Below are 17,065 nucleotides of genomic sequence, written 5' to 3'. Positions count from 1 at the left end.
TACCTCACTTTCTCCTCTCCATTTTTGTTTTTAAGAATCTGTCCAAACTATACATACTGATATGCTCCTGTTTAGAGCATTCTGACATGTTGTTCTTTGTGACAATATCAGGGTACTTATTATTTTGTGTATATGTATGTTTTTGTATCTCTTTAGCCAGTGTTTTTTTGTTTTTGTTTTTTTTTACATACAAAATTATTCTTAAATTCTTTAAGCCTTAATTGTGTGTAGGGTGGGTATGTAGGGTACAAATGCACAACTGATTAAGAAGCCATATTTGGTTTTATAAGCCTTTGTATATGGTGCTATTTCAGTGCCTGATGTTATAATGTGTATACTTCAGCCAAAGGGAATTTCACAGTTTTAACCTGCAATTATACAAGTATGAGATGATTTCTAAAGACATGGGGAAGGAAACATTTTGCAACAACTCATCACTGCACTTCTCATTGTGAATGTTTAGTTCAGTCAATAGAATTCTCAGGTGTCAGAAACGATTATTATGATATTTAAATGTATTTATCTTATTTTACACAATGTTTTTCAGGTAACTGAAAATGTATTAGTGCAGTTTAACAATGTAAAATGTCATTATATATGCAGTTTTTTTTATATGCAAATATTTATTTTACCTTTTCTTGTGAATGTACATAACCTTTGACCATAAGGGACTATGAATTACCATGCAGTATCACTAAAAAAGAAACCGTTTAGCAACACATTTTCTTGTTTTGTGAATACATTTATTTATAGGCATGTCATATCTGCGTAAATTTCATAAGCAGAGTCTGGTGCTGCCATATAAAAAGTATGATTTATGTATGAGATCAGGTAAGGCAATGATTGGAGATAAAATGCTTGACACGTGCCACGCTTGCCTGTCTGCTTTTCACACCAGTATATTATTTTGTCCTTGAATTATTATACTGGCTGTACAAATCATGAACACACAGAGGTTACATTAATGCTTACACTGTAAAATTCTGCTTCCCCTCAATTATTATTACACGTTCCACCATCAGAACAGTCTGGCTTTTGCTCTGACAGATGTGTTTTATTGAGCTGATCTTAACTTTTTATAGTTTCAGTGTCTGTGTTGATAATTGTGAGTTATCAGGTGCCAGCAGCAGTTATCCTAAACAGATAGAATTCACTGCTGAGCAGATATCACCAGATGAAGATCTATAGTATGAACGCAGCAAATTCTAAATCTTTATTACCATAGTTACATGTGACAATAAGGATCTTCCACTATGAGCTTCAAATATTTTGCCCTACTGTAACAGCTAGCTACAGTTTGTCATATTCAAACTTTACCTGCGTGCAGCTGGCTGTTGTTATGTTGTACATAACTTGATACTAATTTTAAAGGAAGTGGAGCATAAAATACAAGCATTAAGACTTTGGGGCAGAAAGAATATGCATTTAAGTAGCTCCGCCTAACTTACATAAGCTTATGTCATCTATATTTCATATTGTTTCAGTAACCTCAGGTGAGCTGTAGCAAAAGGAGCTGACATGTTTTGGGCCTGACTTCTCAAATATCTGTCAACAGTTTTGAGTGAGTCATAAGAGTGGTTGTCATACTTTGGATAAGCACAAGTGTGAAAAGGAAAGAGAGGGAAGTAGGGTTGCAGGGAGGCAGAAGCTTTTAACAGCTCCAGAAGGCTTGTCAAAACTTAAGAACGTGATTCAGAAGTCAATTTGCAAACATCCCAGGAGTGTGTAGGAAACTCTCTGTGTTTACCTTTCTTTGTCTTGCACACACATGAAAACCACTCCACTATCAAGTAGACAGATGACAGCAGAATATCAGCAGATTTGCATTATATCAAATATTCCTTAAAAGGAAATGACAGACTGATATCTTACAGGGAAATCTTGCCTTTGCAGAAAGCAGCCAAATGTAATCCAAATAGCTCTGCCTCGCTGCTCATAAATAGTTTTGTCACTGCTGAAAGTTATGATGAATTCTTCTGAACATAATGAGTGTGGGTATAATGTTACAAAGACAAGTCACTTCTAGCAGTGAGACTGTATCTTGTCTACGCTCCTGGTTTTCAGAGGCGTATCTGATGAAGAACAAAAAGTGGCACCCGTACTGACTGTGTGCATGGGAAGTCCACTGAACCATAGTTTGGAGGATATATTCCAGTAATTTTCCATCACAAGAGATAATGTGTGGAAGAGTAATCTGACAGATCTGATTTATTGTGCAGATATTGATGCTGACTTGGAGGATGAATCAGTGCATTATATTCACCAAGATACACAATGGTAGTCATGCAGCAAAATGGTTTATTTTTGCTTATGGCAAATGGCGTTAGAAGGATCTTTGCACTGTTGTGTATTTGACATCCATATAATGGGTGTGTGCATGTGTGCATTGAACATAAGGGTGCTGGTGTGGATTGCTGAGCATCTCCATCTCCGTGGAGCCCTCACAGAGGTGTGTTTTGTTTTGATATCTGCCATCAGCACATGTATGTAGGCCAGACAGCTACTTATGACACCTTAGAGGTAAGTGTCCTAAGATTTTCAGATGACTGTTGCATTAATTAACTGATCTAAGCATGTATTATTCATCTTCATATATTGATCTATGCTTTTATCATTTGTGCAAAAACTTGTTTTCTCTAACTCTTTGCATTTGAGTTTTCACTGAGTTTTATTGAGTATAAATATATGTTGTTAACTCTTATACCACCAAAGCAGCGTCCTTGTTGGTATTCTTCCTGGGCCTGTAGTTTTACCTCTTGTCTCCTGGGTCCTTTACAGTGATCTACAACCCACCTCCACCTCGCAGTGGGCTCTAAGATCACACAGATATGGGTTCCTATAGTAGAAACCAATCATATATTTATTGCTGTCTGAAGAACAAGAAAAGGACAGAGAAAAGGCTGCTGAAGCTGGGTTTGCTGGCTGATTTTAAAGGTGCTGTTGTTTGTAAATGTCACTGGGGGTTATGAAAGTGTGTGTGTGTGTGTACAAGTGTGTGGAAGAGACAGGGAGGGGTGGATGGGGACAGAAAACAGGGAATACTTGACACTAGTGTTCCAAACAATAGCTCAGCAAACTGATGCAGGGGATATCAGATTTTTCCTGTGTGAATATTTGTGATGAATACCACAAATCTCTACATTCTTGTGACTACGTTCCTATTCCTGAGACTTTCCCACAAGGATTAGACCAGTGGCCTAAGCTGCTGTGGGCTTCAGGCTGTACTAGGCATTCCCAACACTTCTGAATGTCGCGTCCAGCACCTTGCAAGTAGCTGCTCACTGAACCCAAATCAACCCTGACAGACTTCTGCGGGTCTAAAGTTCACTGGCAAGATATTTGATTATGTGAGGCAAAGTGCCCAGTATCAGAAATACTGGAGCAAGCTTCTATGAGAGCCTGTTAGTCTCTACTTTGTTAAACTGACGTACACGATAGCACCACACTAACACTCAATGCACCCTGTCAACTGTACGACCAAAAAAGGAGCTTTTCTTGAGTTTTTGCATTGCTCCTGGAAACAGCACGGAAACTGTTTTCGATTCTGCCAACAGTGTTTAGACTCTTAACTTAAGACTTAATGAGGGGAGTTTTAAAGTCCTGAGTCCCCAGGGTCAGCTCCCACTACCATCATTATCATCATTCCTCAAGGTAATCTGGGATGACTTTGAACTCAGGCTTAGTAGTGAGTAAGCCTCAGGCCTGCGTGCACACACACACACACACACACAAATAATTTGGATGCCCAGATACAGTATGTGTGGATCTGAGTATGGAAAGGGGATGGGTGCTGTATACGTGTGTGTGCATTCCTCTCTTTTTCTATCTCACTGCCATCATTTGACTCCAGATTGCTGCTGTGTAACAAGGATGTTTGTTTTCCTTTATCCACTGGTGCAACTAAGTGTCTCAAGGTTGCCAGCCTGTCCTTGAAACAAAATAAAGATCTTCTCGCAGTCTCGCTTGATTCAATTCAGTGCAGAATGATTTTGTTTTGACCCAGCAACACCTGCACTGCTGTCTCTCTGTTTTTCTCACTCCAGACAAGTGATGGGAAATGAAAGAACAAAGTGAAATGCTCTTTCAGAGCAGAGAAAAAGCATCAGAAAAAACTGTATTCAGACACACTTTCATTGTACTTTGGTTGGACTGGTTGACACAAGTTTTTGAGTGTAGAAGTCTACATTCATGTGTTTTGTGGTTTGTGTTTTGTTAATGTAGACTACTACAATTAGCAGGCCACTACAACTACTACATAATAATGTCAGTGTTTGCAGATGGGTTTTTTTTAAAGGAAAAGTATCAATAAAGGCCAAAAAGCAGGATAAAAATTATGTGAAAAAAGATTTGTATGTACTGAAATAGGATCACATCAGTGTTTTGCATTAGAATCAGTTTTATTTTGGCGGGGTTTCATACACACCTGACGCATCATTTACACAACAAATGGTGTAATAAAGTGACACAGATATCTGATAGATACTAGATGCCCAATTATTATTGGGTGCCACAATACATTAGTGTAACTAACAAGGTTTATCACCCTAAGAAACTGAATTTACTGAGTTCATTCTTGATCTTGGAGACAGTTGTTGACAAGATCGCACTACGAGGTCCAATCAGTAGCTGATCTGGAGCTCTCAGTCTTATCACATGATCTTACTCAGTAGATGAACTCTTCCCAGCTGTCAAGGAATTGTAAATGTTAATATAGTAAAAAAAATTTCTGAGCACTTCTAGCACATGTTGGTTTAAAAGTTGAGATTGTGTGATTTGCTCGAAAGCTCCAGAACTTGTGGTGAGGTTCTTTTGTTAACTATCTAATGAATCATAATGCAGTGAAAACCATTCACATGCACACTATTACCTGACTTTCTGTAAATGGACTACTCCAGTATCCATGGTCATTATGCTAACATGAATTTTGGACTGAATTTCTGATTTCAACCTTTAATTGACCCTCGTTCTTGGCTGAAAATACAATAAATATTTCAGCAAGTCTTTGTGGAATGGGTGGAAGATGAAATCCAAGAACATCCCACACTATTTGTTCATTCCTGAAGTTTTGAGAGGCTGACAGGGCTGCATAATAGAATAGAGCCTTGAGCAAAATGTGTGTCTAGAAATAATAATATAGTATAAGCACATCTTGGTGAAGAGTGCCTCTTGAGTCAGAGCGCCCTGAGCCTGTGCTGGTGATGCTCAAAAGCCTTTTCTCTCTGGTGATAAATAGGCACTTGCTGAAGAGAGTCAACACTGTCAGACCACAGAGAAGAGAAAAACGCCCCGTGGGGCACATGGCAGATGTATTCTTGTAAGATGACTAGAAGTCACGAATTAATCTTTTCTGTAAAAATGTGAATTACAAGATGTGCAGGGAGAAAGAGAGAGTGTAGGATAGTGATGGAATGAAGCTGTGAGTGGGAACAAGAGGAAAGAATACTCTGTTGTCCCTGAGTCAATGCATTCACCTTTGCATCTGAAAGTTTTGACAATTTATAGTGAGTAATAGGAAAGTGGTGCAAGTTATATAAAGGGAGGATGTTTTGAAGGAGAATACAAAAAACATTTATTTTCTCGGTGATTACAGGGTCTGTTATTTGCCTTGAGATATTCTCAGACTGGACGTCAGAACTCATCCACACTGTTATTTAGCACTGCATAACTGGAATTTATCCAAGTCTGATGATAGTTTGTCCTTTTCTTTTTGGAAAGAATTTTCACTGGTCCTCGATTGGCTGTGCGGAAACAGGGTGGAGCTGCCACCCGGAACATCGCAGCTCCATTCATTAATGAACGAGGTTAATGGGACTCGTACTGCAGCCAGAGCTCTGAGCGTTTGGAAAAGACTTGAGCGTTTTTTTTTTTAACAAGTGCGCACTGATCTCCAGTTTCCCCCCCTGTGCGCCTTTTGTCTCGGTAGTAGCAGACTGTACGTTCACTGTTCTGGGATCAACCTGTCATGTTCAGTCGCAGCTCCAAGAGGAGAGATTCCAGCAGATCGGTAGGTAGGCAAGACAAAGTTATACTGTAGGTTTTATGTTTTCCATTGCGTATATCCCCATATGCTTTTGCGCTTTAATTAAAAAATATGCATGTGACTTTTCTGGTCATGTGAAGTTTTTTTTTGTGTGTGTGTGTGTGTGTGGTTTCTTCCCTGTCCCGTTGCTAAGGGCATCAAGTTACATCTGCTCAGTAAAGATAAAGCACTGGTATAAGCCTCATTAACAGCACAGACATGTTTTCCTGTTTAAATCAGTGGTTTTATTGAATATATGTGATGACTTCTGTAAACACACATCCCTGTTACCTGATCAAGAGCCAAAATGTTTTATCAGATCTGTTTATTTTATAATTAACAAATTATCTGTAATTATTGCAGCTTACATGAGTCGTAACTTCATTTAAAACATGTGTTGAATTGGAACATTATAATGTCATCTGGTTTTGACTCCAAACGAGTTTAAAGGATAAGTTCACAATTTTTCAAGTCTGTCTTAATACAATAGTCAGGTGCCCATATGGACACTGAAACAGGCTTTGCTCACAGTAATCGTTCCTCCTGTTCACACTGACCATTATCTGTATCTATCGATAATATGAGGCTTCCACCATCTCATCATCTCGTCGTCAATTAAAGTGGTTATATTCTACAGTTACAGTCTTTCCGTCTTTGTGTCTTGATGGACGGTGTTTTCCTGTTCAGCTGCAGTGGAAGGATCATAACAAAAAGAGGGACTGAAAAGACTGAAACATTTAAAGATATCTACTTGATTTGACTCATTTGGAGAGCTGAAGCCTCATATTAGTGTCAACTTTTAAATACGTTTTTTCACGGAAGGAGGACTGTGGATTTTGTCCTCCATCACTTACATTGAAAGCGCATCATAAAGGGATCTCTTAATGGTCAGTATGAACAGGCGGAGTGATTACAGCAAGAAAAACATGACGTGTCAATGTTCATATGGGCACCTGACTATTGTTTTAGGACAGACTTGAAAAATTGTGAACTTTATCCTTTAAGGACTACAGAAGTAACTTGAGTTACCTGCTGAAAAAAACCAACAGTTAGCCAATGACAAACTGACATTCAGAGTCTCAGGTTGTCTGGTAATGTTGTTGTCTAAAGGGACAGAATACTGTATCTACTGGTTCAAGCTGTGACCCATCATCTACTGTCCCTGTGTCTCCCCAAGCTGAACCCTGCGGATGAGCCACAGAGAGGACAGCCGTGTATCACCTGTGGAGAGCAGTGTCCTGGCTTTTCCCTGCATAAATGGAGGTATACAGCATCGCTTCACTTCATGAACCAAAATGACATTAATGCCCACACAGAAGGTTTCCTCTCTGAGATGCAGATGTATCCACACTACAGATAGAAGTTCACTTGATATCTAACCACTCTTGCGGTCTTTCTTGCACTCAACTGAAGCATCCATCACAGAATTAATTCACAATGAGAGTCAAAATCATGAATTCTTTGCTGCCCCATCTTTAGTGACACGTGACCATCTGATAAAGCCACTGAAACACTCACAATTTGAAAAAGCACCCATCCTGCATTGTGGCATACATAGTACAAAAAACAACTCTAGGGTTTCTTATTTAAGTAGAGAAGCATTCAGGTAAACCCTCACAGATGCCTGGTACTCTGAATAGAATCAGCCATGCATACTACTGTGAGAAAGGATTGTTCTGCCCCTGTGTGCCCTAAGATAATAGTTTTTACTGTAGAGACCATTCATGCAGCAGGAAGGACATTCATTTAGTCATGCTGTGTGTACTGTATACTGTAAAAAGATGTGATCCTGCTATGAAGTGCAGGTGGTTTGGGTTAGTGTGTGAAAGAGTGTGACTAATAGAGTGTGCGACTCTGTTTTTGGAACACAATACACAAAGCATCACATAGTGATGTTGACCACTCTCAGCTGACTCTTATAATCACCAATCACACTGACTTAAAGGAGATGTTGTGAGCTATACTAGTGTCTCTTTTTACTGTTTAGTGGCTGCTCAAGCACAGTTTGTAAAAATAACAAAAGCCCCAAGGGACATTATGTACTGATTACACATTCCTACATGGTGATCATGCAAAACAATGAGCCGCTTGACGTGATCCAATGAGGATTAGTTGGGAAGCAGTGGTCCAAAATTATAATCTCAACAAAGCTGAGCAGTCTGAAAAAAATTTACGGTAGTATTTTTATTCAGTTTTGATTTCTTTACACCTTGCACTGAATAAATCACACCCTGGTGGAGTCACCATAGTCCTTATTGGAATGGATTTGTCAGGAATTTTCTCCTCTAATAGGAATCCACAATAGAAGGGGAGGGTTTGGACCGTAAAGACCATCCAGCCTCCTTTGCTGTAAAGTAAACTATTACAGAGGCAACAGCAGGCTCAGGAATGCTGTCTTTAATTGCCTGTCTTTGCAGTCCCACAATAAAAAGTCAACTTTTTCCCCTCCAGCAAACTGGAATAAAACGTTGTCAGTGGACACAGACTTCAGGAGCTCGACTTTGTGTGCGCAGGAGAAAAAAGGCTGTTTTATAGCTCCAACAAGTCTTTGTTCCTGAGAAGAAAACTTGTCAGTTCCACAAAGAATTTCCTTCCTGATGTGTTTTCATGTTAATTTGGCAAGGTATGGTAGTAATGGTGTGTTTTGGGATGTGCTGGACTTAAAATGACCCTGAAGGTTAGAGATGGGGAGATGGAGGGTGCAGGTGTGCACAAAGTGTATTTTCTGATTAAATAGAATATGTGCCATTTGCCTTTTGCTCAGTTCACATGAGTAAAATAATAGTTTAAAACAAACCAAAAAAGAAGTTTTCTGAATTTTATTAGTTTCAGAGCAGAGTTCCCAGTTTTCTCTGACGTGTAGTTCATGCATTCATAGACATTTGTTGTTTGACTCAGAGGACAGCCAGGAGAGTTGAGCTCTCAGAGAATGAACAGTGAATGGTGCTAGGCTACGCTACACCGTCCTCCTACCATACTCTACACTTTTAACATATGTATGTCTCAGAATTCACTGAAATATTGACAATCCTCTAAATATTCAATGAATGAGAATACAGTACAGGCACTGTTTTTCCCGTTCCATACAACCTCTATATATGGCACTATGGTTCTACTGCCCTGAGCTCCTGGGGTCGTCTCAGACTGGTCTGTTGTAGTAGGTTGACTGAGTGTGTTGAGGCATTTCCCATTCAGTGTCAAGAGAGGAGCCAGTCTAGTGTTGCATATTTAGAATCACCCGGGCCTACCGAAACATTACCCTCAAGAATTCACTGTGGATTTTATTTGACTCAGATGCGAGTGTTAAACCCAACAGCCCGTGTCTGCAAACTTCAACATCCAAAAAAGCTTGATTACACAAATCTTTCCTAGTTACCAAAAGAATTTGATTGCAGAAACAAGCGACTGAAATAAGGAGAATTTTGCAGGGTATCCAGCCTCATTCTGTGTGGTAGAAGTTTACCATTGAACTGCTGCTTCTTTGACAGAAGCCAGTTCACGGTTCATGCATCTGGATAGATGCCCATTGGCTACCCCCCTTTGGAAGTGCACCTAGCACGGACTGGCTTCTTCACAGGCATGGTGGACAGGACACTGTTCTTGTCTCAGCATCCCTTAAGATCTCCCAGGATAAGGTGGTGGAAGTTGTTTCACAAAAAGGGTAGAAAAAGGACAGATGAGAGGAGTTACTGTTACCTGGCTGCTTGTGTATGAGTGTGCCTGCATGTGTAACTCAGTAAGCTGAGTCGACTGCTCTGGGCAGGTTAGAAGCAGGAGTAGATTCTCCTTGCACAACATGCTCCTTCTGAATTATTAATGCTTGCCTTTGGCTTGATTGATTTTTCTTGTGCTAATGAGACTCATTACCAGACTTATTAACATGAGCCCTGAGTGTGAATGTGCCATCTGATCAGCCAGATCACATGACTCTCTTCTGCACGATGCTAGTGTGTTGTGCCTAATGTACGCTTAAAAGGTTACACTTGAACTGTTGCTAAGGGTTAGGTCAGCTCATGAATCATTTTATAAAGGAGGATTTAAACCATGAGATCTTGCCATTTGCGATTCCTTCATTTCCTCCAGCCAGCAGCACAACATTAAAACTTCAGGTGGTATGTTTGCCAGAGCTGACTGGCGCTGGACAAAGCCTGTCCTTGTATACAGCAGGGCCTTAGCTGAAACTTTAGCTGGCTAAAAGCGGTGGTGAGGAGGAGGAGAGAAGAGCAGGGCAATGGAGGATGGCTGCAGAAGAACAAGAGGGATTGAAGTTGAGTTTTAACCCGGCCCTGAATGGCTTGCTGACGTCTGTCCCCTCGGTAACCCAGTGTGATCTGCATAACACAAGCCGGCCCCACTATTCACTGTGTTAACAAGACGGCCTGGCAAATAAAACTGTCAGGGTGCCCAGGCATATGAATGGGCTCTGGCTATTTCGGTGCAGAAAAAGAAGACTCAGTTTGAGAGAAAGAAGAAGCCATTGGTGGTCGGTGCCACACAATGGAAACTTAGCAGATTTATCACTAAAGCTGCGTGTGTGTATTGGCATGGAGATGGTAAGACTACTCACTTGATAGTTTCCATCAGTAAAGGCACGAAAACACTCCCTGGCCTGCTCTCTTTCTTTCTCCTGTGGCTTGTTTTGTCGCAGAAAGCAGCAACATCTGTGGTGCATGGTAACACTCATGTGGGTCAGGAGGCAAATGACATGTTAAGCGGGGCTTTTTATTGTGTAAATGGTGTGTTTTGTCTTTGTCATTTAGAGCTGATTGATTTTGAAGGGGTTATATTTTGACAGGGCTGCGGGGTCATGTGATGTATGACTGACCCAGAGAGCTGTGGAGCCCTGATACAGTATAAATCATAGTTTGACCTTTGGGTTCTCAGACAGTGTTGGGCTGAACTTGTCCAGCCCATTGTTGCTAGCTCCTTTCTTTCTGTCTGCCATGTCTCCTTGTTTTCCGCCCATCTCATTCTATTGATCATAGCACATTACCGAGGTAAAGACAGAAGACACCGCATTTGATTTGACGGTAATGATTTTTTTTGCATGGCGGTCACGGAAACGAGGATGGTCTGCGTGTGCAGCCGGCTGTGATGTTAGGGGGCCTGTCGGTCAGCTGCTGAATTCCAATGAAATCCCGGCATCAAAATTCAACAGCCAGGCTGATGTGACACAGAAAAACACACAGAGGTCACAGATAGAGAAAATGACCACAGCTGAATCTCAGCACTCATTTCCTCTCTCAATGTTGGTTAAGATTGGCTGGAGTTTTAGTAATGAGCACAGTTATCGGAACATTTGTTGGAAGCAGGCACACAATCTCGACACATTTGTAATTTTGAATGCACACAGTGTTTCGATGCCCCTGGCAAGAAAGTACTCTGTGATTCCTAGATATGATTTCATTAGATATTCTGAATGTATGCAGTTTTCAAGCCCGAGCTTTGATACCAACCCAATTTATCGCTTTGCTGTCTGATTATTTTACACCTCCTCTGCCTCTGTTTGATTTGGTGTGATAGAGTGGAATTGTGTTTGTTGTGGATGGTTTATTGGATGGCCGTGTATTTGTAGACTCTATATGGAGAAAGGAAATGATCCCTCTTGTCTGCTTATCATACAGATTATGCTCATATGTCACCTCTGGAGCCAGAGACAAAGAGAGCATGCATGTGTGAGACTGTGTTTAGAAGGGGCATATGTGGGTTTATGTGGAGCATTCCTCAACAGAACAATGGTGTCAACGTCATGTGTAAAAGAGAGATGGATGTGTAAGCAGTGAGCTATAAGGCACAACAGCAGGTAGTGTCATCTCATCCACCAGGTGGGTTGTGGATGTAACAGAAAACCCTGAAAAGTGTCGGGTTGCTCTATAGTGCTCTGTGCTTGTTATTGCTTTTGTAACTTTCTGGAGCTCCTGTATCATTAGCATTGCCCCACAAGTTTGACTGCCTAAGCACTCCAGATTGCAGCATAATAAAGGTTTATTGACTGAAGTATATGCCTGTGTATATTCTCAGCGTCATGGTAACAACAGACTGCAATGCTGCTGTTCAGTCAACAGAATATAGCTCCATTTTCTTTTTATTTGTCTTGCTTGTCTGTGGAAGAAACAGTATGACTCCATATGGACTGATCCTCACCACTGTGACTCTTTTTTTAGTACCATTCAAGCTGAGCCATTCAAAGATCAATGTGTCCACTGAGTGCTGTAATTATACTTGTCATTTGGACTGTGGCAGTTATGTTCTTTTTAGCTGCATCATCTTTGTAGTTGCTTATCATATTTTGTATTTTGTCTTATTTGGTTTGTAGATGACTTATTTGTAGATAGCAGATGACACTTCCAGTGAAGCATCATGAAAGAAGGAGTTATTATTTTTTTATGTGAAATGAAAAATATTCTTATCTTATAAGCAACTTCCCATATTATAGCAAACCTTCTCAATCAGCCTGTCTCTCCCTGATTGATATCCCATTGACATAGATTAACACTTTTAATTGATCTCGTCTCATTTTAACTCCTCTCCTGGCATCTTGTGTGCTAACAACTTTTAAAAAAATCAGATGAAAAACTGCTATGTCAAATTTATGAAAGTAAGATGCTCTCACAAGCTATTTCAAGGGAGCTCTATTGTTCAGTGCTTAGCTGTTTTCCTCTCTGGTTGTGAAGTGCACTAAACTGACCAGCAGGAGGCAAACAAGTCCAGCTTAGAAGCCAGAAGTCCAGTAGTCACTTGTGTCAACAAGGGTAGCTGACTCTTCCCAGGGCCAAGGTCAAAACTGTGACAGCTGTGGCATCTAAGATAATGAAAGCTAAGCAATCACTAGTGGGTATGTGAATATTAAAAAAAATGAAGAAGAAATGTTAAATGAGTGAGTAAGTAAATAAGTGAGTAACACAAAGACACAAAGATCCACCATTTCTTTTAGTTCTGAGGTGACAACAAAGCCATTGGCACATTTCCTATGAGACATTTAAGCTTTTGAAATATATTCATGGATAAACCATAATACTGAATCTGTACATCATACACCATATAGTAAAAATCCGTAGTACAATCCATGATCAGTAAAAAATACAACATCTCCTTAATCTGCACAAAGTGTATCTTTGTACTTCAACAGTATGGAATAATTCAATGTTATTTAATCAAACCCATCACATTCCCTTTCCCATCGTCTTTATAATGCTTTATAATATAGGACAGCTGTGTAAGTTTGTGTAATGCTCTCTGGTAGCTCCTGCATTAAAGCCAGTAGCTTTACTCTGATCCACATCTAGAGTATTTTCCCTGCCTCTCTTATCAAGGTCATCACTAACAGGTGCTCATGCATTTGAATTAAGAGCGATAGGCATCAGAAAATCCTTTTAAGTCTCTCACAGAAGATGGTATGTGTGTGTATGGGTGTGCGTTTAATATGCTGTTATATATATAGGCTCATGCATAGAGATAAACTTAACAGGGAGGGGTATTTATTATTATTATCATTATTGCTATCTTTTACTGTCTTCTTATGAAATCAGTCTGCTATATCTCACTTCTTCAAAACCACTTAAACAGCTTTTCAAAAATGAACTCATACATATTGTTATACAGGTCATTACAATGCCATCAAAATCATATTTATGTGGTTTTCTGCTTGTGTAACTGTCATTGTACATGTCAGTCATCATGAATGAGGGGATGAAGTAGAGACAGAAAGAGGTTCACAGTGTAAAAAGCAGTGTTGTTCCACCCACCTAATGGATGAGATGGATTGTTGTGCTACCTTACAAATCACCATCAGCGAAGGGAACGGTAATATTGCAGACACAAGTGTATCAAAAAAGTATTCAGCATAGCCTAACTGATATTAGGTTTAAAAAGTCTCTCCATCCAAATTTAAATCATCTTTTTTGCACAACTGTGATGCGATCTGCTGTTACTGTAAATAAGCATAACATGGTTGTAGCCATGTACAACTTCTAGCTCCAGGAAACCTCTGTAATTCCCCCTGACTTGTGCACTGGCGATGCTAATTCACCCCGATTTTTGCCCTGGTGCTGATCCATGCCTTAATGAAGGCTTAGCGTGCTAAGCTGCCTTTGAACTGTCACCGGGAATAAAAGGATGCAGGCTCACTGATGTCATAAGCACAGCAAGTTAGCATTTACTGTGCACAGGCCTACAATTCCAACACGCCCACCCCAATAAGAGAGTTAATTCATGTCATCCTAACCATTGCTCCTTTAAATTGCTTCTTGCATTTTGACTGGTGGAGTCTGGAGATTTTGACTTCAGCTAACTGATATCAACACTCTCTGGAGCTGCAAATGAATGTTCTTCTTTGTTTCTGCTTTGAACAGAGTCGTATCTTTGATTAATTGTATAGTTCAGATGTTAATTTATGTTATTTAAAGCATATCTTGCAAGCAATGATAATACACACACACACTCACTCCACCACTTTTCTTTCCATTGCTGTCACACTCACACATATTATTACTGCTCCATAGCAGTTTTCACTACGTTAGAACAGACACACACACACACACACACACACACACACACACACACACACACACACACACACACACACGCACACACACACACACCTGCTCACCTTCATTCTCATTCAGATCCTGCTGTGTAAGCCCTAAGATCTCCCAGAAGGTACACAAGCTTTCAGTAGTATGAACAGCTACTTGCTGATCTAAATATCAGGCCATTTGAAAATACTTGAGTTGAAAAAATTTGTCATTTCATTATTAAAGCTTCTCTCACATCAAAGTCTGGTTTTCTTAAAGGTTGTATGAACGACTGAATTTGGCCTGGCTCTAGAGATATTCCATGTTTGTATAATAACAATTTTGTGCCTTTACCAGCTTGGTATAGAGATGGAACTAATATTCATTTTCAATACTGATTAATCTTTTGACTAATCGTTTAGCCTAGTCAGAAAATAGTAAAGAAATAAGCTTGTCACAATATCCCAGAGCCCAATTTTATGTCTTGAATTGGCTTGTTTTGAGACAAACAGCAAATTGAATCAGCAATAAATGACTTAAATGATTGATCAATTATCAAAATAGTTGACGATTCTCCATCAATTGACCAATGGATTAAACATTTCAGCACTAGATGAATGGGTGCAGAGAAGATGAGCCTGTTGAAGAAATTATTCTAACACACCACTATTTATCTATTAATTCCTCTGTCCTTTGCCCTCTCATAAATCTGTACTCATTCATTCATGCTGCTGTATGTGCTTGCTTCTTCCCTGCATCCACCCATCCATCCATGCATCTCCTCATCATCCATCCCGTTTAAAGACTGCCAGCCCGGTGCAGTGAGGTTTAAGCAGCGCACCACTTCAAAGACCTCTTTGAATCTCTCCTCTTGTTTTATCCCCCTCGCTCTCTCTGTCCAGCCACCTGTTCCCATCCGGGGGTGTGCGTGTGTGGAAGAGAAAATCCTTGATCAGAGCCAACAGCGAGGTTTGAACATGCAGTCCTGGATGGATTTTGTGTGTTTGGAAGACTTTCTCAGTGCTAGTGATTTTGGAAAAAGGCTGCCCTGTTTTATGTCTAAGATCAGTAACAACCAATAGAGGTCAGCATTGCACAACTGCAAAGTAGTGTTTTATCCAAGTTGTCATCCTGATACATAATCTGGAATGTCCTATTATGAAAATGAGCTGGTCCTGCTCAGACATGTACGACACTGGACGCAGAACATCACTTTGTTTATTAGGGTAACCTCATAAATTATAGAGACGCTGACAGTCTCTCATTGACTTCCCCATTACATTAACAACGTACCCTATTTTCATTACAGACCCCAAATCCCGTAGGAAGCAAAGCCTCATTTGTCCAAACTGTGAACAAGGAGCCTGATGACTCTGCACTGTTAAAGTGTTTGATTGGTTCATTGATTCAGCTCGCACACTGATTATTGGTTAGCTTAAGTAGCATATTGACCCTGAGAGAATTGACTGTTGCCGTCTAATATTAAAGAAAGAGCCCAGACAGCCACTCCATCAAAGAGCACTGAGGAGAAAACACAAGGCTTATTTTCTGTATTGATTGAGCATTTTGAGGTCTCATTTTGAAATGACCAAACCGATACAATTTCTTAAGTATGTTCAACTTGTGCATATTGAATTTCGTTTGTGTAAAATTGCATGTTTGTCATTTGGACCCTTTTAATTCACGGCCATTCGTGACGCTTTGACCCTTGAATGTTCCTATTACTCACCCTCTCTGTTTCTTGCTTCTCCTTCTTCCTGTCTGCCTCCGTCTGCGATTTGTTGTCATCTGAGGAGTGGGCGAAGTGTCGTCTTGGTTCTGTTCACAGTTCTGGATGAGTCAAAGCTGAATGTAATAGGCTGGATGAGCTGTGATGCTGTTCTGCTTCTCTTCAACTGGTTCACTGACACTCTTGTCTCTATTGACTATTTTGCTTTTTCTTCAGCCCATGTGTCTGTATATACACGTGTGCGTGTGTTTGTGTGTGTGTGTGTGTGTGAGTATTAATAGCGGAGAGGCTCTTAAGAGAAGCCTGTGTTTCATGGATGAGAGAGTAGGCCGGCTCTCAGTGCCAAGCTGTACAGGTATCTATCAACTGATCTGGGTGCAGAGAGAATGGAGGAGGGGAGCAGGAAGCAGGAGATGAGAAAAGGCTCTGAGGCATGGCCAGCTTCCTCTGACAGAGGCCTGAGGTAACATACTGCTTCACTGAGACGTTGGGTCAGCGCACACACAAATCAGGGAGAAGACAAGGAGACTACTATTCACTGTAATGATTGTGGATGTACTGGGTGTGGTGTTGGAGTGTTTTCCTGGATAAATATGCTGCAATTCTGCTCCTTTATGGCTTTTGCTCTAGCCCATTGAATACTGTATTTTTGAGACCGATACAGTATCAGCATTTGAGAGTTTAATAATATATATAGTGTATGATATTTATATACATTATATTAATCGACATATTGTTTTTTGTATATAGTTACACAGTTTGATGAGGATCCCTTACATTTTTAAGCCACTAGTGGCATGACAT

The 17,065-nt window shown here is 40.2% G+C and overlaps 1 protein-coding gene across 1 annotated transcript in view; it reads left to right on the top strand.

The window, feature by feature from the left end:
* The first annotated feature begins 5,806 nt into the window (after nt 1–5,806).
* Nucleotides 5,807–17,065, top strand: part of prickle2b (prickle homolog 2b) — an 88,599-nt gene continuing 77,340 nt past the window's right edge. The window contains exons 1-2 of the mRNA XM_067588032.1: nt 5,807–6,004; nt 7,197–7,282. Of these exons, the coding sequence (XP_067444133.1) occupies nt 5,963–6,004; nt 7,197–7,282 (128 nt within the window). The 5' untranslated portion in view covers nt 5,807–5,962. The remainder of the gene's footprint in view (nt 6,005–7,196; nt 7,283–17,065) is intronic.

The sequence above is a fragment of the Thunnus thynnus genome, chromosome 4, assembly GCF_963924715.1.
Source record: "Thunnus thynnus chromosome 4, fThuThy2.1, whole genome shotgun sequence".
In the NCBI taxonomy this organism is placed as follows: Eukaryota; Metazoa; Chordata; class Actinopteri; order Scombriformes; family Scombridae; genus Thunnus; species Thunnus thynnus.
This window is presented reverse-complemented; position numbering and strand designations above follow the sequence as displayed.